At 43.9% G+C, this 24,130-nt stretch overlaps 1 protein-coding gene across 1 annotated transcript in view; it reads right to left on the bottom strand.

Annotated features, from left to right (window-relative positions):
* The window catches only part of ADAMTS9 (ADAM metallopeptidase with thrombospondin type 1 motif 9), a 256,075-nt gene that overhangs the window by 112,567 nt on the left and 119,378 nt on the right, over window positions 1–24,130 (bottom strand). The window contains exons 17-18 of the mRNA XM_073569764.1: window positions 2,702–2,868; window positions 2,347–2,476 (exon numbers count right to left, since the gene is read on the bottom strand). Of these exons, the coding sequence (XP_073425865.1) occupies window positions 2,347–2,476; window positions 2,702–2,868 (297 nt within the window). The remainder of the gene's footprint in view (window positions 1–2,346; window positions 2,477–2,701; window positions 2,869–24,130) is intronic.

The following is a 24,130-nucleotide window of genomic DNA, read 5'->3' as shown; positions in this document are numbered from 1 at the left end:
TCTAGATAGGGGGATATGTTTATACGGGACAATATTAATAAGGATAGCAGCCGGTGCATACATTAAGTCAATAAATAATACATTTAGGGAAAAGGGGGAAGAGCTTACCGGTCAATAAGGGGTTAAGAGAGGGGCCCCCATGTCTGATGTCACCCCGATGCGCGTTTCGCTAACCACACACGCAGCTTTCTCAAGTTCTTCTTACATTATATTAGTGCCCGATCCTGTCTTTTATCATTTTCACTACAATATTATACTCTTCCCCATAATTTATTATATGTAAAGGTGGATGCGTCCTTCTGTCTGAAGCTGGGTTGGGCACTGCCTGTGAAGTGTGGCGCTGGAGTCAGCACAACGGCCCCATTTTATTGAAGACAAATTCACAGTGCCAGATATTGCGGGATGCATGATTGTGGAGCTACTAAAACAGACTAAGGGACCTTTTTAACCTCTTAGGAAGCCTTTGCAGGTGTTTTTTTTTGTTTGTTAATTATTCTAATTTACTGAGATAATGACTTTTGGGTTTTCATTGGCTGTAAGCCATAATCATCGACATTAACAGAAATAAACACGTGAAATCGATCACTCTGTAATGACTCTATATAATATGAGTTTCACTTTTTGTATTGAAGAAATGAAATTAATTCACTTTTTGATGATATTCTAACTTTGTGAGAAGCACCTGCAGACGGACAGAGAGACACGCAGATATATAGTCGTAGCCTTCAGTGGCATTACGTTCGATAGGACAATGTTGTGATACATCACACATTACACGGCCGCACATTTGATTATTGGCTTTTCGGATTACAGATTCGGTGTTTATGTCTCCTCTAATGTTATCTGCTATTATTTGGTCTGCAGACCCGATGTGCTTCCCTTCAGGGATAATGTGAAGGTGATGCTTAGGTTCTGTAGTCTATTTTCTTGCAGACTTAAAAGCCATAGGGGTCCACTGAGGGAAGGTTCATATTTATCTTCGGTGAGAATAATATGACACGTTTTCGATGTGATTGTACAGGCCATTCATCAAAGCGTGAGAGGTGTCTATGGAATAACAATGGAAAGTTTTTCAATCGAAGCAGGAAGAACAAGAACCTCCGAGCGTGATATCACACAGATCCCCTGGACATTGGGGTCTTCAATGCATTTCTAATGAGGAGAGCGGTACTTTACACAAACACCTCTCATGGGGAGTGGGAACAAAAAAAAAAAATAGAAAAAGCAGCACATTTTAACAATGTGGCATTTTGCCCGGTATGTTATGTCTTGTAGGAAGTGGATATCGGGGACAGTTCACATGACGAGTCATGAGCCACACTACCAAATGTGTTAAAGGGAATCTCCACTTTGGAAAGTCAATTTTTTTGCTTGAAAAATGCTCAAAAATTTACTGAGCACAGAGTATCCCTCAGTGATCAGTGGGGAAACCTGACAGAGAGTGTTTCATTCTCCTGCAGCGCTCCTCACACTGTCCTACAAAAAAAGCACATGGCCGCCATTCTCATCTCTGAATGATAGACTGGAGTCCTGATGGTGGGGGGTCTCCTCTATTCAGAATCATATGTTGCTTGGCAAATAAAAAAAAAAGGAAAATAGCAGCAGCCTCAGACTACACAAGGTTCGTTTGTAGTCTGTTGCCATGGAGACGTAGAGCTCAGCACAGGAGCTAAAGACACAGAGTGTAAGCAGGGGCGTTACTATAGGAGGTGCAGGGGTTGCAATCGTCTGAGGGGGGGCCCAAAAAGTCCCTAAGTCCCATTTGTAAAGACTTTCACTGTTAAAGACCCATGATAGTTGGGGGCCGCCCTGTTGGAGGTTATGCATTGGGGCCCACAAGCCTCAAGTTATATCACTGAATGTAAGGATATTTTTAAAGATTATTTAATAGGTCACTATATTTTTTTCTATTACAGATGCACTGGAGCATTAACAATGGATGCAGTAAAAGAAAAAAAAGAAAAAATGTGCCAGGAACAAAATTGTTATCAAATCAATATGTAAAAAGTCTTTTTTTTTATTAAGTATACAGTTTACGAACAATGGACACAAATAATCCCAGAATACAGACAAAAACTAAAATTTGATGGGTGAACTAATGCCCCTGATGAAGCATTGTTGAAACGGGTAATGGGTCTGCTTGTTTTACATTAAATTAAAAGTGGCTAAGCTGCAATACCAGGCATGGCCCATCGACAAAAAGAGGCACTGTTTGTAGAGAAGAAAAAAGCAGACTGTATTTTCTAATCTTAACAAGTGAGTTACAAAGTTGCTAAATGACCCAAAGTACACTTGCATGAGCCGATTCTTACAAATAAGGATCAAACTCAATAGTGCTTCCCTTACCTTGGCAAATTTTACTGCATGCCTGCCATGGACCATAAGGATTCCAGAAGAAAAGTTGAGGTTTATCTTCAATTGGAATATTAAAGGTATATCGAACATCTGGATTATATAAATTGCCGACTGATAAGATCTAAATAGAAATGAATAAAAGAAGAAAGTTACAGTTTTGTTCCAAAATTGGGTCTGTTTACCAGAAGCAGCACCCCTCTTGGGCCTAAGTTGAGTCTCATTTATAGAATTGAGCTGCAATACCAGACACAACCTATGGACAAGAATGGCGCTGTTTTTAGAAAAAAATAGACCCTCTTAAAATCATAGTCAAGTCATTCATTATCTTATTTAAGATCTGTATTACCTGCAGCACAATTTCTTGGTCAATTCGATCTGTGCAATTAATTCTCTCCACGGCGTGGTCTGACCCACTGTACTCAATCACCGCGTTGCCCACTTTAATTTCCCTTTTGAACATACTGACCACAAAGTCGCCATTTAGAAGAAATTCCCCATGGCTGTTTGATAAAGCTGTGAGAAGAAACATAATAATTCATATAAGAGCCGTATGAGACATTGGGATCTCATTGGGTCAGACACAGCGGGATCATGCCTGGTCAGAAACAGCGGGATCATGCCAGATCAGAAAGAGAGGGACCTCGCTGGGTCAGACACATTAGGACCTCACCAGGTCAGAAACAGCGGGATCATGCCAGATGAGACACAGAGGGACCTCGCTGGGTCAGACACAGCAGGACCACGCTTGGTCAGACACAGCGGAACCTCGCCGGGTCAGACACAGCAGAACTTTGCCGGGTCAGATACAGCAGAACCATGCTTGGTCAGACACAGCGGGGACCTCGCCGGGTCAGACACAGCGGGGACCTCGCCGGGTCAGACACAGCGGGGACCTCGCCGGGTCAGACACAGCGGGGACCTCGCCGGGTCAGACACAGCGGGGACCTCGCCGGGTCAGACACAGCGGGGACCTCGCCGGGTCAGACACAGCGGGGACCTCGCCGGGTCAGACACAGCGGGGACCTCGCCGGGTCAGACACAGCGGGGACCTCGCCGGGTCAGACACAGCGGTGACTTCGCCGGGTCAGACACAGCGGGGACCTCGCCGGGTCAGACACAGCGGGGACCTCGCCGGGTCAGACACAGCGGGGACCTCGCCGGGTCAGACACAGCGGGGACCTCGCCGGGTCAGACACAGCGGGGACCTCGCCGGGTCAGACACAGCGGGGACCTCGTCGGGTCAGACACAGCGGGGACCTCGTCGGGTCAGACACAGCGGGGACCTTGCCGGGTCAGACACAGCGGGGACCTCGTCAGGTCAGACACAGCGGGGACCTCACCGGGTCAGACACAGCGGGGACCTCGCCGGGTCAGACACAGCGGGGACCTCGCCGGGTCAGACACAGCGGGGACCTCGCCGGGTCAGACACAGAGGGGACCTCGTCGGGTCAGACACAGCGGGGACCTCGTCGGGTCAGACACAGCGGGGACCTCGTCGGGTCAGACACAGCGGGGACCTCGTCGGGTCAGACACAGCGGGGACCTCGCTGGGTTACATTTTGGGAAGTTATTTTAATCATTACATACATTTATACTAAACTGTGGGATCAATCATGTCATCACCTCTGATACCTGATGTTAAAGAAGGGAATAAATGTGTAAATATTTAAAAGAACCGAATATTATTACAATGACTGTTTATAACATATTACACATCTAAAAAGGTCGGTTATATAAGACAATGTCAATCTGTCAGAAAGATCCCCCAATAATAACCTGATTATAGAAACACTGCTAGGACCATAGCGCCATCACTGAAAGAGTGAAGCATAATGGCACGTTCATGATGGTACATACTACAGTGGCAGCAAAGAGGATGAAATGTTACCAAATTTCATTCACACGCTGCAGAAAAACTCTGGAACAAACCACCAAAATAGGTTGTGTGCAAAGAAAGTGCCCATTCATCTTAGAGAGAGGAAAGAAGGAAGAAGGAAGGGAACGAATGAAGGAAGGATGGAAGGAAGGAAGAGAAAGGAGGAACTAAGGATGGAAATAAGTAAAGGTAAATAAGGAAGGAATGAAAGAAGGAAGAAAAGACAAGATCATGTAAGGAAGGAAAAAAGAGGCAACAGAGAAAGAAAGGAAGCAAAGATGGAAGGTAAGAGGAAAGGAGTAAATAGAGGAAGGAATGGAAAGGAATAACTAAGCACATTCATAAGGAAGGAAAGAAGAGAGAAAGAAAAAAAGATTTGATGGAAAAAAAGAAGGAAAAAGATAAAATAAAGAAAGGAAGCAGGTGTGGAAGGAAGAGAAAAGGGGAACTAAGGATGGAAATAAGTAAGGGAAATAAGGAAGGAAGGAAGGAAAGAAGGAAGAAAGAAAAAGACAAGATCAAAAAAAGAAGGAAAAAAGAAAGCAAGGAAAGAAGAAACGAATAAATAGAGGAAGGATGGAAGGAAGGGAAAGGAAGATACTAAGGACAGAAAAAGGAAGGAAAATATGGAAGGAAAAAAGAAAAGAAAGATAAAAGAAGGATGAGATGAAGAAAGGAAGGAAAAAGAGGAAGGAAGGAAGGAAGGAAGGAAGGAAGGAAGGAAGGAAGGAAGGAAGGAAGGAAGGAAAGAAGAAAGAAAGATTTAAGGAAATTGAGAAAGAAAGAAAGATAAAGAGAGAAATAAATATACACATTAAAAATAGACGTAAGGAAGAAAGAGAGGAAAAAAGGAAGGAAAGAAGGAAGGAAGGGAAGAAAGGAAAAAGGAAGGAAAGAACAAAGGTAGACAGAAAGGAGGAAGCCAGTATAGGTTCTATACAATGAAGGTGCCCATAATCAAAGGAGGGAAGGATGAAAGAAAGGAAAAAAAGAGAAATAGAAGGATAAAGAATGAAAGAAAGGAAAGATAAGAATCAAAGAAATAAAAAAAGAAAATAGAGAAAGAAAGAATGAAAGAAAGAAAAGGAGGCTAAATAAAAGGAAAGACAATGATCGAAATAAAAAAAGAAAGCGTAAGAAAGAATGAAAGAGAAAAACAGCGAAAGTAAGAAATAAATACATTAAAAACAGTACTCTCTTATAGAGAATACAGTAGGATGAGGGGAGAATACGTTCAGTGAAAGAGGGTATAAATAAAGTGGTAATTGCTTTTACAATGGACAGGTTCAGAATATTTTCCTTGCCATTAATGATTCTCCAGGTTCTATCCTGTGACCATGGATCTGGCCGGATCACTGTGAGGGGGCGGCTGCATTGTCACTGCGAGAGACTGTGTCATTCATGTGTTCATAATCATCATCTACGTGGACGGCCTCCTCTGTAAACTATCATTTGTGGTAACAGCAGGAAACATTGCAGCGCTCGCTGTATGACAAGAGTTCATTTTCGGTACTTTTGTTGCTCAAGACAAGCGCCTGGCCTACAACTCCTAAATTGCTTTTTCAGATCCATTACGCCTATGCTTTCCTAGAACTGTGTTTGAACAATAAAGCTTTGTGTAGCCGCTCGTAATTCTTAAAGCAGATAAAATTGCAGTTTAGGGATATATGCCTGGTGGAACAACCTTACCAATAAGTCACAGTAGGCAGAAAATTGATGCTGAAAATGAGAAAAATCTTTTTTTCATATTTTTATTTTTTATTTTTATAGTTTCTTTGAAATAACTGTTTGTTGTAGGGACACAAAACTAGTTCTAGCCCCGAGTCATGTGGAGACAAGTATCTGTCAGAGAGGGTTATACTTGCTTTCTGTTCTTTCAGGCTACATTCACATGAGACAGATTTGTTGCATTCTATTCCTTTCAATATTTCCCACAAGTAGTGGAAACTCCAATCAGGTGAAAGGAACAGTTGCAAACATTTTTTTGTTACAAATTAGCGGATGTGAACATACCCTTAAAGAGAAAATCCTAATACAGTTTTATATTAAGTATCCTTCCTGTAGGGGGCAGTATATTTACCCAGATCATTTTGTATCACTATGTTAAAAGCTGTACAAACAGTACCAGGAGTTGTAGATAAAGTCTGTGAGTCCTGCTGCCCTGCACAGGACTCACAGGATTTTATTATGTGGGTGAGAGACACAGGACTCTCAGGCTTTTACTATGTGGGTGGGGGAGACACAGGACTCACAGGCTTTTACTATGTGGATGGGAGACACAGACTCACAGGCTTTTACTATGTGGATGGGAGACACAGGCTTTTACTATGTGAGTGGGAGACACAGGCTTTTACTATGTGAGTGGGAGACACAGGACTCACAAGCTTTTACTATGTGGGTGGGAGACACAGGACTCACAGGCTTTTACTATCTGGGTGGGAGACACAGGAGTCACAGGCTTTTAGTATGTGGGCGGGAGACACAGGACTCACAGGCCTTTACTATCTGGGTGGGAGACACAGGACTCACAGGCTTTTACTATGTGGGTGGGGGAGACACAGGACTCACAGGCTTTTACTATGTGGGTGGGGGAGACACAGGACTCACAAGCTTTTAACTATGTGGGTGGGAGACACAGGACTCACAGGCTTTTACTATCTAGGTGGGAGACACAGGACTCACAGGCTTTTACTAAGTGGGCGGGAGACACAGGCCTTTACTATCTGGGTGGGAGACACAGGACTCACAGGCTTTTACTATGTGGGCTGGAGACAGGACTCACATACTTTCTATATGGAGGAGGATTCAAAGACTTTTACTATGTTGGGGAAGCAAGATTCACAGGCTTCCAGTAGAAGTCGTAGTGAAAGTCAGGTCACACAGTGCAGACCTTCTCTATGGGTGGGAAGAGTAAACGGATTTCACAGACTTTCTCTCTAAAAAAGTAGGGCAAGGACTCACATGCTTTCTCTAAAAGTGGCCAGGTTAAGACAACTTATAGGTTTTCTTTATGTGTGGGTCGGGTAAGCAGGAGTCAAAGGCTTTCTTTATGAGTGGGCATAGTAAGAAGACTCACAGGCTTTATCTATAAGTTGGCAGAGTAAGAGGACTCACAGGCTTTCTCTGTGAGATGGCAGAGTAAGTGGACTCCCATGCATTCTCTATGAGTGAGTAGAGTAAGATGACTCACAGGCTTTCTCTAGGAGTGGGTGGAATAAGAGCACTCACAAAATTTCTGTATGAGCGAGTAGAGTAAGAGGACTCACAGGCTTTCGCTATACATGGGTAAGGGAAGCAGGACTCACTGGATCTCTTATAAGTGGGCGGAGTAAGAGGACTCTCAGGTTTTCTTTATGAGTGAGTGGTCTCAGGGCAGACTAAGTGAACGCACAGGCTTTCTCTGAGTTAGTGGAGCAAGAGGTCTCAGGTTTTCTCTATGAGTGGGCACATTAAGTGGACTCGCAGGCTTTCTCTAAGATCGGGTGGAGCAAAAGGACTCACAGACTTTTACTAGTATTGGGCAGGAGATGCAGGACTCACAGGCTTTCTTTCTAGGTGCATGGAACAGTTTACCACTAAAATACTGAATAAAATAATACAAAACGATGTATCCATGAGCTCAGCATCTCCCAGGGGAATAAGGTTAAAATTTATCCCCTAAACAAAAACTTTAATTACTTATAAACTCTTTGATAATAAATCCTAGGTAAAAGTTACAATTGCCCTCATAGGAGAAGTTGCTGTTTCCCATCCCCCACACCTTGGGGATGTCGCCTCTAATGCTGTAGTACTAAGTAATGCATTCATTATATTGGGGAGTAGGAAATAATTTTTGACCATTTTCAGCACAGAAGCCCTTCCCGGAAATATTTTTTTAATCCACCTGCATTTAACAGGATCAAATATTAATGATAAAAGGGACAAATAATCTAATTCCTGCAGGTTTCCCGGTGACAACTTCCCTCCTCCATGGACAAATCCGAGATCTTAATTCACATTGACAAAGCGTTTTTTTTGTTTTTTTTTGTCCTTCCTCCCTTTTAACCCAAATCTTGTGGTATGTGCTCTACACTCTATTTACCAGGCCAAATTCTTTGGAAGAGAAGCCGTTTTCCTGAAAGCAGCAGTCTACTGCACAACTTCACACTAATGCGATTACTTCGCTAATTTCCTGAGTTTGCTCGTCTGCCATCTCTATCCTTCACACGGCTGCGTTACTCCGAGGGCTCTCCGCACAAGAAGGCGAGGGCATAAAGGAAGAGTCTTTGAAGGGGACGGTGGGTGCTAACATTTAAAAAGGGCATTGTCTAAAACAAACCCACGAGGCCCTTTAAAGTTCAACCAAACTATCGTTAGAAGTCAAATCTTTGCCTCTAAGGTTGTGGTGGGTGTAAAACAGTACAAAGCATGACTTAAAAGGTATAGCTACAGAGTTCATTTGCAACTTGGTGCTATTTCTCATAAGGGCCAGCATTCGGAAAGTGCCCTGCCAGTGATCAGTTGTGATCGGCATTAGAACCTTACACAAAACTGTTCGATTCTCCTGCAGTGCCACCACAGGGCACGTGAAGTATTGCAAGCTACCTGTTGAAATCAATAAGCTGTCCCTGTAACTACTCTTATGTCAGATAAGAATGGGGACCTCGGAATTTAATCCCCAGCAAATATATATTTGATATTTTTAGTCCATTTTTAACAATCTGGTAGAAGTGTCCTCCAATAAGCAAACCAATTAAAAAAATCATTAGATTCCTAGATGGCTGCTCACAGTGATCAATAGTGATCTGTGTGTGAATCTTGCAGCAAGTGATCAATTTCTCCTACACTGTCACCTTAGGGGAAATTAAGTATTGCAAGTTACCCATCAAAATCAATGGAGGGTTCCAGTAAGACGGGTCCTCCGGAGTCAGAATGAAAGTTACCACTCTCTACCCAGATGAGGGTCCTGAATTGGGACCATTAAGAATTCTGTATTTATCCATAGTCAATTGAAACTGGGTGTTCTTCAAAGATCTGGCTAGTGGTCCAGTGAAGCTAATATATATATATATATATATATATATATATATATATATAGATAGATAGATAGATAGATAGATAGATAGAGAGACTATGACCAGTGATTGGCTGTGATCTATGTTAGAAATGCAGCAAGTGTTCAATTCTCCTACAGTGCCACCGCAGGGGAAGTGAAGTATTACAAGCTATCCACTGAAATCAATCAGATGTCTCCGCAAAATGGGTCCTCCAGAGTGAGAATAGCTAGTTTCCACTAAAGGGGACCTAAACCTAGAAGTGACCCCTTTTGTGGACAGAAACGGATAGACCCACTGACAATGAGGCACCTGCAGGAAATACATATAGCTTATAAATGCTTTCTTATAGTGTTAGTACCCAAAATAAATGTCAATGTGCATAAAGGCTTTAAAGTCCCAAAACTTTAGAAGGCCCTCGGAGAAACTTTATCAGTCACACACAAGAAACCATATATTAGGAAAGAAAATGAAAAGAAACTTTTGTAAAGTGTAAATAATCATTTTGGCCAAAACAATCAATGATTGAAGGCTGTGGATATGAATCGAACACTTATTATATAACCACTTCTATACCTGATTTTACGTGCTCTATATTTTATTTTTTTGCTTTTAGAAAATCCCTTTTGGCGTTTTACCTCCCACCCAGTGCTTCTAATATGCAGGTCAGTATGCGCATACACGGCACTGGAAAGCTCAGGGTTAGGCTTGTTGTTATCACTGTCATGCATAATCTTGTAATTAGTTAGTACTTATGGAAATTAATACCCATTCTTTGGAAGCATATAGAGGCAAAATAAAAGAGTAATTATCTCATTCCCCCTGGTGAATTATAAATGATAATGACAGACGAATTGTTTAATTAGACGTTATATACAACCTAATATATTTATTAGCCCGATCTGCACTAATTTGTGCCAATCTGATGAGATAGTTATTCTGGCTATTGTGAGAAATGTAGTTGAAAACAAAAGTTGCACAAATTAATCTAAGGAACATATTTAAAGGGGGTTCTAGGTTTTTGACAATCCCTACCACAGTGAGAATGAAGCTTTACACAGTGCCCATTCAATAGGTTGTCAGTGTAATGCTGGACATGGAAGGTCCTCCACAGCGAGAGGCGCTCTTTATAACGTAATTGCTTTCCACTATGGCCTCGAGATGAGGATTTTAAAACACATTGTTACTCATCTTTCCTGGCTCTGGTACCCCGATTTTGCTGGCAGCCATATCTCCTGCCAATTGCCTTCTCTGGTTTGCAGCTACCTCTTTCCCTGGTCTGGCTCCAGATCTTCAGCATGGATTTTTTCTTTTCTAGCATCAAAGATCCAGGGCAATGTATATTCCCTAGACTTCTGAAAAGGTCCCACCAAGAAAGTATCAGAACTGTACCGGCATCGACTTAATGCTCCACCACAGTTGGATCCTGTGGTAGAGCAGGGAGCTATGGGGCACAACGGTGGTATTATTACTTTTGGAGGGGGCACTCACGGGGCATTATTACTTTTATGAGCACATTGAAGGGGCAATAAAACTTTATATAAGGGACAAACTGGAGGCATTACTTAAGTAGTCACTCAACAGGCAAAATTAATTTTAACATAGCTCTCTGGGGCATTATTACTGGGTTAGATGGCACCATATTGGCCTTATCCCGGGCACCGGCACCCCAGGCTACACCACTGACCTATTACTGTATTCTATTCCTGGTTCTCATCCTTGGCTCCTTTCCAGATTATGCTCTTGTCTTGACTTTTGCGCTGTTGCTAAAAGGATTGACCTATCCTAAATATACAGTAGGTCATTAATATCGGGTCGGTGGGGATCCGAGACCCCGCAACTCCAATTATTCTAAGCATCAGTAGAAGACAGATATAAACAGTATATGGAGCTGAACAGCACAGTTCCATCAACTGTTTAATGTCCTACAGATCTGCTCTTTTTTATTTGGCAGTGGCTACTAACGAGTTAGCAGACCCCACCAATCTGATGCTGATGTCATATGCAGAGAATAGGTGATGAATAACAAAGTACTGGAAAAGCCTCTAATGGACTGCGCTCCTGTTGGCTATTAAAGACTCTGTTCCTGACGATGCTACTACTATATCAGTACTACTATTGATAATTAATTCGGGGGATCATGGCCTGGGACTTTGGATGCAATGTCCACACCTTGTAGTGAGAGTTAAGGGTAAAAACCATGATATCCCTGAGACTCTGAAAGCTAGTCCAGCCAGCGTCAAATGGATTCTTAGGTTATGAGGTTGTAAGGTTGTCACCGGACAAAGTCTTGGATGGGAGGTATGTGTCGCAAAGGTGGCTGGCATCGGTGATGTAGGATCCAAGGAAGCTGGATCCAGCACAAATAGTGCTGAGAGGTTTTTTAATGAGCCCAAATTTTGGGTCCAGGCTTTAGGAATGACCAGAGGAGCTGGGTGGGACTGGCTGTATCCATACCTCCAGTTCCAGGTCTTGAGACAGCCTATTTAAGGCAGTTCATCTTCCACATTCAGGGTCTGTGAGTGAAGGTGGAAGGACCAGTGATCCTGTGCAGATTTATGTGGAGACCTTTATAAAAATGTTAGAGCTCGTACGTCTGTGACACTGATTATTTTATGTTACACCATTTTGTAGGAGAAGGGCTGTTTCTTTTTGGTTTGGGTGAAGATTTGTGGACTGCAATAAATCCAAATCTTTTGCAGCAAAAACTTTGAGCCTGTGCCTATCTCAACCTGTTGCCAGAGATCGTGAACCCCTTACAGGGGGTTGGAAGGATAAGCTGATGTTCCATAACTATTGATGGTCTATAGTACCTTTAGTCTTCTCTTCAACCGGATAGCCTTACCTTACCTTGTATACCACTATGTACATGGAATGAAAACCAAACATTAGAATTTGAGCCTGAGTGTGTAATGAAGGCCATACACATTAGATCAGAGTAGACCAAATCCACCAATTTCATCAGGCCCGATCCTGTTGCAAGATATACCTCTTTAGCATATGCATGCTTGATTTAACCAAGTACGCACAGTTAGGTCAGTATTCAAGGTCCAAGTACAGACATACATGAGACTGTTGAGTTTGGTTCAGAAGAACGAAAGCTAGTCCCAACGGTCAATATCGGATGTGTGAAACTGACCTTATGGGGTGAACGGGGCAGACAGATGGCAGATAAACAAATGTCCGCGATCTAACGTCTAGGTTTAGATGTTACCAACCGCACAATTTCTCATCATATATCTTGAAGTTATTTGAGGTCTTTGATACAAGTACCAGAATATAGTGAGTGGCCTTATAGGGCTTGGATTTTGACTTCTCACCAAGATCAAAACTTTCCTACCCCAAAAGAACGTAAATTCCAAAAACTCCTTTAGACAATGACTTTCTCATTCTTTACAAGGGAAGTTTTTCCTCCTCAACATGGGCGGCCACTTCCACCAAGGAGTAAACGTTTGCTCTTTAGACCTGACACAATGTTAAATTCCTGCTCTGACCTCACAAAACAACGGTGAAGTCACACGGTCACACACAGTCACTGAGCTGTGAAATAAGCATATGCGCGCACACTTTTCCCATTTGCATCTATATAGTCAGCGTATAAATAGCAGATCTCTACAAGCGCTCGGCGGCAGTGACAAAACTTTATTTTATTCATTGTTCGGTGAGAAGGCGAAGATGAAAAAGCCTCTTTCTTGGGTTCAGGGGCCTAGGTTGTGCTGATTAATTTGAGAGCTATTCAAGGCTCCATGCTAGATGCCTCCCTAGTGCACTGTTTGCAAATAGTACAGTTCACATTGATTTCTTATTCATAAAGACAACTTCAAGGAATGCATTACTGCACAAAGATAGCGATATTACAGACTGGAGAAGCTTTTGAATCAAAAGTGTGCAGATAACAGTGAGGAATCAAAGACCAGGTAATCAGGTTTATTATATCCAGGTTGTTTAAAGGGAGTCTGTCAGACAAAACTGAGAGTATAAACTAAGCACAAAGCCTTGCAGGGGATTTAGTCCCTATCAAAATTGAACCATTACTGGTCGAAATTCCTGCGTCCGTTTTGCAGAAACTAATTTAATCAATAATGCCGATTTTGGTATTCGGTGCACCAAGAGTGGGAGCAAGAAGCTTACTGCACCAAGGGTGTGGGAAAGAAGCTGTGTACAGAGGGTGAGGGCAAGAAGCTCAGTGCACCAAGGGTGTGGGCAACAAGCTCAATGCACCAAGGGTATGGGCAAGAAGCTCAGTGCACCAAGGGTGTGGGCAAGAAGCTCAGTGCACCAAGGGTGTGGGCAAGAAGCTCAGTGTACCAAGGGTGTTGGCAAGAAGCTAAGCGCACCAAGGGTGTTGGCAAGAAGCTCAGTGCACCAAGGGTGTGGGCAAGAAGCTCAGTGCACCAAGGGTGTGAGAAAGAAGCTTACTGCACCAATGGTGTGGGCAACAAGTTCAGTGCACCAAGGGTGTGGGCAAGAAGCTTACTGCACCAAGGGTGTGGGCAAGAAGCTCAATGTTATGATTGGGTCACTGAGGAGGAAAGCATGACCAAGCTAAGCCACAGAAAACCAGAGAGGTTGGTAACTAAGCAGATTGCAGACCCCTGATCCTATCCACACAACTAGCAGTAGCCGTAGAGCGTACCTACGATGATCCTAGACGCCTCGACACAGCCGGAGAACTAAATAAGCCTAAAGCAAGAAAGGGGAAATCTAAACTTCCCCAGAGCAGACCCCAAAGGAATAGATAGCCCCCAAACATATATTGTCGGTGAGACAAGATGAAAACACAAACGCAGGTAGGAAAATAGACTGAGCACACGATGGGGCCCACACTAACTAGACAGGACAGGAAAGGAAAGACTCTGTCTGCAATCACGCAAAAAATCCTGCAAAAAATGCCCAACACGTCTGATAGAAAAATACTGAAGTCACTAGACTGCGCCCACTATATCAGCACTCTGGCATATTCTGAAAGCAGAGCAAAAAGAGGCCAATCTAATAAGGGACAAAAACAAACTGCCACAAGCAGTAACATAAGGATGGAAATTCAGCACAGCCCCAGCCGGAGCTGGCTGACCACACAAAATTGAAGCAGACAAAACCAGTTCAAATGTGAACAATAGCAAAAGAACACTTAGCTGAGCATGCAGGGACTGAGCTGGAAACTAAGACCTCAGGAGGCAGGAAAAAATCACCAGCAGGGATAGAGGGAGTCGGCTGTCTTAAATCCAGTCAGAAACTCCAGATCTCCAGTCATCCTCCTCATTGTCAGGTGGCAGGCCTCTGTTAATTAGATCAGCTCCATTACCTCCAGTAACCACCAGAGGGAGCCCGGGAAGAGAACTCGCGACCCCGCCGTCAATACAACCAGCACCACTACCTTCACTAGTAACCAGAGGTAGGCCAGAAAACGAATACACAACAGTACCCCCCCCCTTGTGGAGGGGTCACCGAACCCTCATCTACGCCACCAGGCCGATCAGGATGGGCCCGGTGAAAAGCACAAACCAATCTATCGGCATGAATGTCAGAAGCAGAGACCCAAGAATTATCCTCCTGGCCATAACCCTTCCATTTGACCAAGTACTGGAGTCTCCGTCTAGCCAAACGAGAATCCAATATTTTCTCTACTTCATATTCCACATTGCCTTTAACCAATACAGGGTCAGGAGGCACCGCCATAGGAACTACTGGCTCCACAAACCTCTTCAACAGAGATTTATGAAACACGTTATGGATCTTAAACGTAACTGGAAGAGCCAATCGAAAAGAAACAGGATTAAGAATCTCCAAAATCTTTTAAGGTCCAATGAATCTTGGCTTGAACTTTGGAGACGCAACCTTCATAGGAATATTCTTTGATGACAACCAAACCATATCACCCACTTTAAACCGGGGACCAATGGTCCTATGCCGGTTGGAAAACCGTTGGGCTTTTTCCTGAGAGAGGGACAACTTATCCACCACTTAGCCCCAAATCTGCTGCATTCTCTCTACCACAGTGTCCACACTTGTGCAGGTCGAAGATTCCACTTGCCCTGAAGAAAATCGAGGATGAAACCCAAAGTTACAGAAAAAAGGCGACATCAAAGTCGCAGAACTAGCTCTATTGTTTAGCGCGAATTCGGCCAAGGGCAAAAATGAGACTCAGTCATCCTGATCAGCAGATATAAAACATCTCAAATAGGACTCCAAAGTCTGGTTTGTTCTCTCAGTCTGCCCATTTTTCTGAGGATGAAATGCAGAGGAGAAAGATAACTGAATTCCCAGTTTGGAACAAAAAGCTCTCCAAAATCTGGAAACAAACTGGACTCCTCTGTCCGACACAATGTTCTCAGGAATCCCATGCAACCGAACCACCTGTTGTAAAAACAGGGGCACCAACTCTGAAGAAAATGGCAACTTTGGGAGTGGTACAAGATGAATCATCTTAGAAAATCTATCACAAATCACCCAGATAACAGTCATTCTCTGAGAGACAGGAAGATCAGAAATAAAATCCATTGAGATATGAATCCACGGCATCTTGGGCACCGGCAGGGGCATCAACAACCCTCTAGTATGAGAACAGGGTTTAGACCGAGAACAAGTCCCACAGGACTGCACAAAATTCCTGACATCATGAGATAAGGCAGGCCACCAAAAAGACCGACTAACCAAATCTCTGGTACCAAAAATACCTGGATGACCAGCCAACGCGGAGCAATGAATTTCAGACATTACTCTCTTCCTCCACTGGTCAGGAACATACAATTTTCCCATAGGGCAACGTTCAGGTTTGTCCTCCTGAAATTACTCCAGGGCACGTCTCAAATCGGGTGAGATGGCGGAAAGAACTACCCCCTCATTTAGAATGGTAGTAGGCTCGGTCACAATAAGAGAATCTGCAAAGAAACTCCTAGAAAGGGCGTCCGCCTTAATATTCTTAGTGCCCGGAAGAAAAGAGACCACAAAATTAAAACGCGTGAAAAACAAGGCCCACCTAGCCTGTCTAGGATTCAAGCATTTGGCCAAGTCAAGATAAATCAAATTATTGTGGTCGGTGAGGACCACAACTTGATGTCTAGCTCCCTCCAACCAATGTCTCCACTCAACAAATGCCCATTTCATGGCCAACAATTCCCGATTCCCCACATCATGGTTATGTTCAGATGGGGAGAATTTTCGAGAAAAGAAGGCACAGGGATTTATTTTAGAAGTCACCGGATCTTTTTGGGACAAAACAGCTCCTGCCCCAATCTCAGAAGCATCTACCTCCACCAGAAATGGGAGTGAGACATCAAGTTGCCGTAGAACCGGAGCAGAAGTGAATCTCCGCTTAAGCTCCTGAAATGCCGAGACTGCCTCTGGAGACCAATTCACCACATCTGCGCCCTTTTTGGTCAGATCAGTCAGTGGTTTGACAACACCAGAAAAATTACATATAAATTTACGATAGAAATTAGCAAAACTCAAAAACTTCTGGAGAGCCTTCAAAGAAGTGGGCTGAACCCAATCATAAATGGCCTGTACCTTGGCCGGGTCCATTTCATTATCCGATGGGGACAAAATAAATCCCAAAAATGAAATCCTCTGTACACCAAAGAGGCACTTTGATCCCTTAACATACAGGGAATTTTCGCTCAAAATCCGGAACACAGTCCGGACATGTTCCACATGAGAATCCCAATCACTGGAAAAGATCAAAATATCATCCAGATAAATTATCAAAAACTTATCCACAAAGTCCCGGAAAATATCGTTCATAAAAGATTGGAAGACAGAAGGGGCATTAGTGAGCCCAAAAGGCATCACCAGGTACTCAAAATGTCCCTCCAGAGTATTAAACGCCGTCTTCCATTCATCCCCGTGCTTGATGCGAATAAGAGTATATGCCCCCCTGAGGTCAAGCTTGGTAAACCAGCAGGCACTTTTAACTCTGGAAAATAAATCAGAAATCAGGGGTAACGGGTACTGATATTTAACAGTGATTTTGTTGTTAAGGGAACGATAGTCAATACAAGGCCTTAATGAACCATCTTCCTTGGCCACAAAAAAAAAAAACCCAGCACCTAAAGGTGAAGAGGATGGTCTAATATGACCCTTCTCCAACGACGCCTTGATATAGGATCGCATAGCATCATGTTCGGGTACCAATAAGTTGAAGAGCCGACCCTTGGGAAATTTACAATACATCAGAAAAATCAGCCAAATAATCAGGAATATCATGAGACTGGGGAAAGGTGGAGAAAACAGGAGTGTCACTAAGAACACACTAACAACCCCAACTCACCACAGGCACAGATTTCCAATCCAAAACAGGAATATGAGTTTGCAACCAGGGAAAACCCAGAACAATAGTATCATGCTAATTATGCAACACCAAAAATTTACAATTTCCTTAGTCGTCCGGGGCGACCCACATTATCACCTGGGTCCAAAACTGGGGTTTATTCTCCGCCAAAGGAGTAGCATCAATACCCCTCAAAGGGATAGGAGTCCGCAGAGGTATCATGGGAAAACCACAACGTTTAGCAAAGTCTAAATCCATCAGATTCAAAGCTGCTCCTGAATCTACAAAAGCCTTAAGGGAAAATGTAGACAAGAAGCAGATCAGAGTAATTGCCAAAAGGAACTTAGGTTGTACACTGACCACAGCAAATATGTGTGCAAAACGTTTTTCTCGTTTAGGGCAGACGGAAATAGTATGAGAGGTGTCTCCAAAGAAAAAAACACAGCTTTTTACGCCTTCTGAACTCCTGTTGTTGCGCCCTAGACAAAACCCTATCACATTGTATAGGTTCAGACGTTTGCTCAAAAGGCAGCAACGCCTCTCATGTAGTTTTACGTTCACGTAAATGCCGATCAACTTGAATGGCTAATGACATAGAATCATCAAGACCAGAGGGAACAGGAAATCCCATCATAACATCTTTTACGGTTTCTGCCAAACCCTTCCAAAAGAGCGCTGCTAAGGCACCGTCATTCCATGTAGTAAGGACCGCCCACTTTCCGAATTTTTGACAGTATAACTCTGCAGAATCCTGACCCTGGTTCAATGCCAATAGGGTTTTCTCAGCTTCATCAATAGCATTAGGTTAATCATACAACAATCCCAAGGCTTGAAAAAAATGGGTCCACATTAGTCAGAATAGGAACTCCAGGTGTCAGAGAAAAAGCCCAATCCTGGGGATCGCCGCGCAGCAAGGAGATGACAATTTTAACCTGCTGCACAGAGCTCCCCGATGAGTTAGGTTTCAAGGCAAGAAATAGTTTACAATTATTTTTAAAATTCAAAAATTTAGACCGATCCCCAGAAAACACATCAGGAGTAGGGATTTTTGGTTCAACAGCAGATGATTGAGCGAGATAGGCGGAAATTCCCCGCTCTTCAGCAGCGAGCTGCTCAACACGATCAGACAATTGCTTAATCTCCATTAAAGAAAAAATCCTCCTACAGCCCCAGAGGAAAATATATATAAAAAAAAAAAAATTCTGACACTTTTTTTTTTTTACAATTCTCTCCTGCTTTTGAGTACCCTAGCATCTGCGGTTTAGGCTGGTGATTCTGTTATGATTGGGTCACCGAGGAGGAAAGCATGACCAAGCTAAGCCACAGAAAACCAGAGAGGTTGGTAACTAAGCAGATTGCAGACCCCTGATCCTATCCACACAACTAGCAGTAGCCGTAGAGTGTACCTACGATGATCCTAGACGCCTCGACACAGCCGGAGAACTAAATAAGCCTAAAGCAAGAAAGGGGAAATCTAAACTTCCCCAGAGCAGACCCCAAAGGAATAGATAGCCCCCAAACATATATTGTCGGTGAGACAAGATGAAAACACAAACGCAGGTAGGAAAATAGACTGAGCAAACGATGGGCCCCACACTAACTAGACAGGACAGGAAAGGAAAGACTCTGTCTGCAATCACGCAAAAAATCCTGCAAAAAATGCCCAACACGTCTGATAGAAAAATACTGAAGTCACTAGACTGCGCCCACTATATCAGCACTCTGGCATATTCTGAAAGCAGAGCAAAAAGAGGCCAATCTAATAAGGAACAAAAACAAACTGGCACAAGCAGTAACATAAGGATGGAAATTCAGGACAGCCCCAGCCAGAGCTGGCTGACCACACAAAACTGAAATAGACAAAACTAGATCAAATGTGAACAATAGCAAAAGAACACTTAGCTGAGCATGCAGGGACTGAGCTGGAAACTAAGACCTCAGGAGGCAGGAAAAAATCACCAGCAGGGATAGAGGGAGTCGGCTGTCTTAAATCCAGTCCGAAACTCCAGATCTCCAGTCATCCTCCTCATTATCAGGTGGCAGGCCTCTATTAATTAGATCAGCTCCATTACTTCCAGTAACCACCAGAGGGAGCCCGGGAAGAGAACTCACGACCCCTCTGTCAATGCAACCAGCTCCACTACCTTCACTAGTAGCCAGAAGTAGGCCAGAAAGCGAATTCACAACAGCTCAGTGTACAGAGGGTGAGGGCAAGAAGCTTCCAGCACCAAGGGTGTGGGCAAGAAGCTCAGTGTACAGAGGGTGAGGGCAAGAAGCTCAGTGCACCAAGGGTGTGGGCAACAAGCTCAGTGCACCAAGGGTGTGGGCAAGAAGCTCAGTGCACCAAGGGTGTGGGCAACAAGCTCAGTGCACCAAGGGTGTGGGCAACAAGCTCAGTGCACCAAGGGTGTGGGCAACAAGCTCAGTGCAGCAAGGGTGTGGGCAACAAGCTCAGTGCAGCAAGGGTGTGGGCAACAAGCTCAGTGCAGCAAGGGTGTGGGCAACAAGCTCAGTGCAGCAAGGGTGTGGGCAAGAAGCTCAGTGCACCAAGGGTGTGGGCAAGAAGCTCAGTGCACCAAGGGTATGGGCAAGAAGCTCAGTGCACCAAGGGTGTGGGCAAGAAGCTCAGTGCACCAAGGGTGTGGGCAAGAAGCTCAGTGCATCAAGGGTGTGGGCAAGAAGCTCAGTGCACCAAGGGTGTGGGCAAGAAGCTCTGTGTACAGATGGTGAGGGCAAAAAACTCAGTTCCCCAAGGGTGTGGGCAAGAAGCTCAGTGCACCAAGGGTGTGGGTAAGAAGCTCAGTGCACAGAGGGTGAGTACAAGAAGTTTATTGCATCAAGGGTGTCGGCAAGAAGCTCAGTGCACCAAGGGTGTGGGCAAGAAGCTCAGTGCACCAAGGGTGTTGGCAAGAAGCTCAGTGCATCAAGGGTATGGGCAAGAAGCTCAGTGCACCAAGGGTGTGGGCAAGAAGCTCTGTGTACAGATGGTGAGGGCAAAAAACTCAGTTCCCCAAGGGTGTGGGCAAGAAGCTCAGTGCACCAAGGGTGTGGGTAAGAAGCTCAGTGCACAGAGGGTGAGTACAAGAAGTTTATTGCATCAAGGGTGTCGGCAAGAAGCTCAGTGCACCAAAGGTGTCGGCAAGAAGCTTAGTGCGCGGCTTCACCCACTGGTTTTGCATGTACCCACTTCCCTCACTGATGATTGATAGCACTGGCATGCCTGAGCTTTTTCTGCAACAGTGCTCGGTCCAGACAAGTCAAAGCTGTCAATCACTAATTAAGGTGGAGGATCAAGTGCAAGCAGAACAGCGCAGTGAGCCTCTTGTCCACACCCATTGTGCACTGAGAACCATAATTAGTAGAGATGAGTAGATCGATTTGCGGGACTCCAGTCCATTGGCCAGTAAAGGAGTCTCTGGCCACTGGACAGGAGGGACATCTCTTCCCTTCCAACCATACTCAAAGCAACTTGCGATTAAAAAAAGCTGGTGTGAAGTCATCTCTATGACATATCGCAGTGATCACGTCATGCCAGCCCAGATAACCTGGTCGATCATGATCTGGCGTCCCGGGAAATCAATCTGCCCATTTCTACTACGTAGCACATTTGATTAAACGGTATGTTTTTTCAGAAGAGAGGCAGCGATTAAAACAATAAAGGTGTAATCTTTATAATTTTTATATCCCTTTAGTTTATAATGTCAGTTTAGGCTGACACACTGGCCGTGTCCCTTCTCCTCTTCCAGTATCCCGTATAGGCAGCACTTGATAGTTACAGTCAATGGCTGCGGTCACTGATTGGCAGCAGTGGTCACATTCCCACCACTTCAGAGCAGAGGAGTAGGAGAAGAGACCAGTGGGAGACATGGCCAATGGGACAAAGGATCGGCCAATGATTTATAGGAGTATATATGCTTTTTCTTTTTTACCCCACTGGTGCCATATGTAAACTTGATGAAAGAGGCAAAAAATCCCTTTACTAGTGTTGTCTCATTTACACAAACAGACAGAAGTAAAAAACTGCTGCATAAAACTGGACAGAAGATGATGACTGAGGGACTTTACTTAGATATTGCTTTTTCTTAGTTTACAGAAAAATGTTGTTTACAGAACACTCACCATAAAGTAGTATAAAAATGTTCTTGAAATACAACAAAATCCCCAACTTTCCTCTAAGTCTTGAAATCCCCATAACATTTAATGGGAATATATGAGTATACCATCACCATCTAAAACTTGAAAAACACACTATACGCCAAAAACATAAATTGGTGCTAAAAACCATCATAAAGCAAAATCTGTAAGAAGAAGAATCTCGGAATATTTCATAAGAAATGTCCTACTAAGTGTTACATAATTTATGAACTCTTTTCTTTTGACAAGTAGAGGTACATCAAGTATTTAAAGCAAGGGAAAAGATTCATCCTTCCAACCAAATGTTCTTGCCTCAAGCTTACTCATACGACCAGGAGATACTTCGTGGACACAACCCAGGGGACCCTGTTGCAAATTCTTATCTCTGTTTAGGGGTTTAAGGGTGCAGGCCTACCAAGTGGATTATATGAGACCTCCCAGGAAACAATGGACCTTTGGGGCTCAATGGACTTGACTTCAGGTAAACTAAGGAGTGGGGACTCGTGGAACTCCATATTCTTAACGCTTTTAGTCTCTCGGCTTTGCTGCATGGTTTTCCAGGACACAACCCACTGTCAGAAACCGTTGATTGTGGACGTAAATTAAGATGTGAGATCCATGAAGTATAGGCAGATACACGGGAGTAAGGGCCCCGTCACACATAGCGACTCACCAGCAATCCCGACAACGATATGAACTTGTCAGGATCGCTGGTGTGTCGCTACATGATCGCTGGTGAGCTGTCAAACAGGCAGCTTCACCAGTGATGAGGACAGCGACATGAGGGTAACAAGCGACGCACATCGCTTAGTTACCAGCGTGCTGGTGCAGGGAGCTGGTATCCAAGGTACACATTGGGTTTCTAAGCGGCGCTCGGCACTTAGAAACCTGATGTGTACCTTGGTTACCAGCTCCCTGCACCAGCGCGCTGGTAACTAAGGTACACATCAGGTTTCTAAGCGCCGCGCGGCACTTAGAAACCCAATGTTTACCTTGGTTACCAGCTCCTGCTCGCTGATCGCTGGTCTCCCGCCTGCCACACACAGCGCTGCGTGCTGGCCAGCGGGAGACCAGCGATCAAAAAAATGTCCTGGCCATTCCAGGACGATCAGCGATATCTGGCAGGGGGGCCGGTGGCTGGTCAGTGTCACACAGAGCGATCTCGCTGGTGAGATCGCTGTTGCGTCATAAAACTTGTAACTCAGCAGCGATCTCGCTAGCAAGATCGCTGTGTGTGACGGGGGCTTTAGAAAAACCATTGATTGTTCAAAATGGTAGTCAAGGTCAGGGTAGGTGGCAGACAATAATCAGGGTCAGACCATAATCAGTAACGTGTAGCACGTAAACTTTAGAACATAAAATACTCAAGTGGAGAATGATGGTAGAGAGTTTTTTAAGTCAACCAGCAGAAAATTGGTTGAGGAAGAGGAATTTGGGCATACGATGGTCCTTTCACAGATGAAGTCAGCATGCTTAGAAGTTCTAGGAGGAGGAAGCAAAAAGTGGCCATGTGACCGCACCAAAGGAACAAGCAGACAGTGGAGAAAGGTGGTAGACCAGAACAACAGAGTCTACCCATGGACTGGTGACCATTGGTGGAGACCAGTGAGACAGACAGCTGATTGATAAAGCAATCGGTGACGTATCTCCATCTGTTTTTACAGTGCTCCTTTAATATGACATCTTTTACTCCAACACAATGAATTTTCCGACTAATTTACAGCCTGGATGGAAACAGTTTTGTGTATATCTCTCACAACATGACGTTTGGGTAACTACAACAAAAGCTCAACGTCAACTCTCGGCACTTGTCGAAGCGACAGGAGGATAAAACAAGAGACAGCCGGGAAAAACTGATGTCAGTCTGATTGAAGGATCTGATCGTACGGACGGACAGCCGAGTCTCTATCTTCTATAGAGATCATCCTAACAAACAAATCATGGAGGAGCTCGGGGCGCCGGCGACGTTTCTCGAGGTGTAACCAGTTTTTAGAACCTCACAAGATGCAGAATGCAGGCTGACAATGGCTCATCATCACAAGCTGCGGGATGCAGCGCAGACCTACATCATTTACAATAACAATTTATATTTCACTGTCAAGCCATGGTCTGAATTTAGAGCCGAGAGCTGATACAAGAACTGCTTATAATAGAAGACATAGTTTACCAGAGACGGAATGGTAAAAGGAATGTGTATTCACCTTTTCATTATTCTTAAAGGGAATGTGTCAACTGATAATGACCTATTGTTACATCAGGATTTTTATCTTAAATATACACAAAAAAATGACAATGATTATTTTTTATTTTCCATATCTATCTATATTACAGAAAAACAGTCAGAAATCTTGCAATTTCTACAGTGGCCACTGGGCCTCATACTACACTCACAATTTCTGCTATGTACAAATGACTTCTCAGCAGTTTCATTATCATCATAGACAGGAATAAAATGAAAGTTATAAT

This window comes from Dendrobates tinctorius, unplaced genomic scaffold (assembly GCF_039654945.1).
Source record: "Dendrobates tinctorius isolate UK_male_01 unplaced genomic scaffold, ASM3965494v1 ptg000027l, whole genome shotgun sequence".
NCBI classification, from domain to species: domain Eukaryota; kingdom Metazoa; phylum Chordata; class Amphibia; order Anura; family Dendrobatidae; genus Dendrobates; species Dendrobates tinctorius.
The sequence above is the reverse complement of the archived record's forward strand: the minus strand, read 5'-3'. Positions and strand labels throughout refer to the sequence as shown.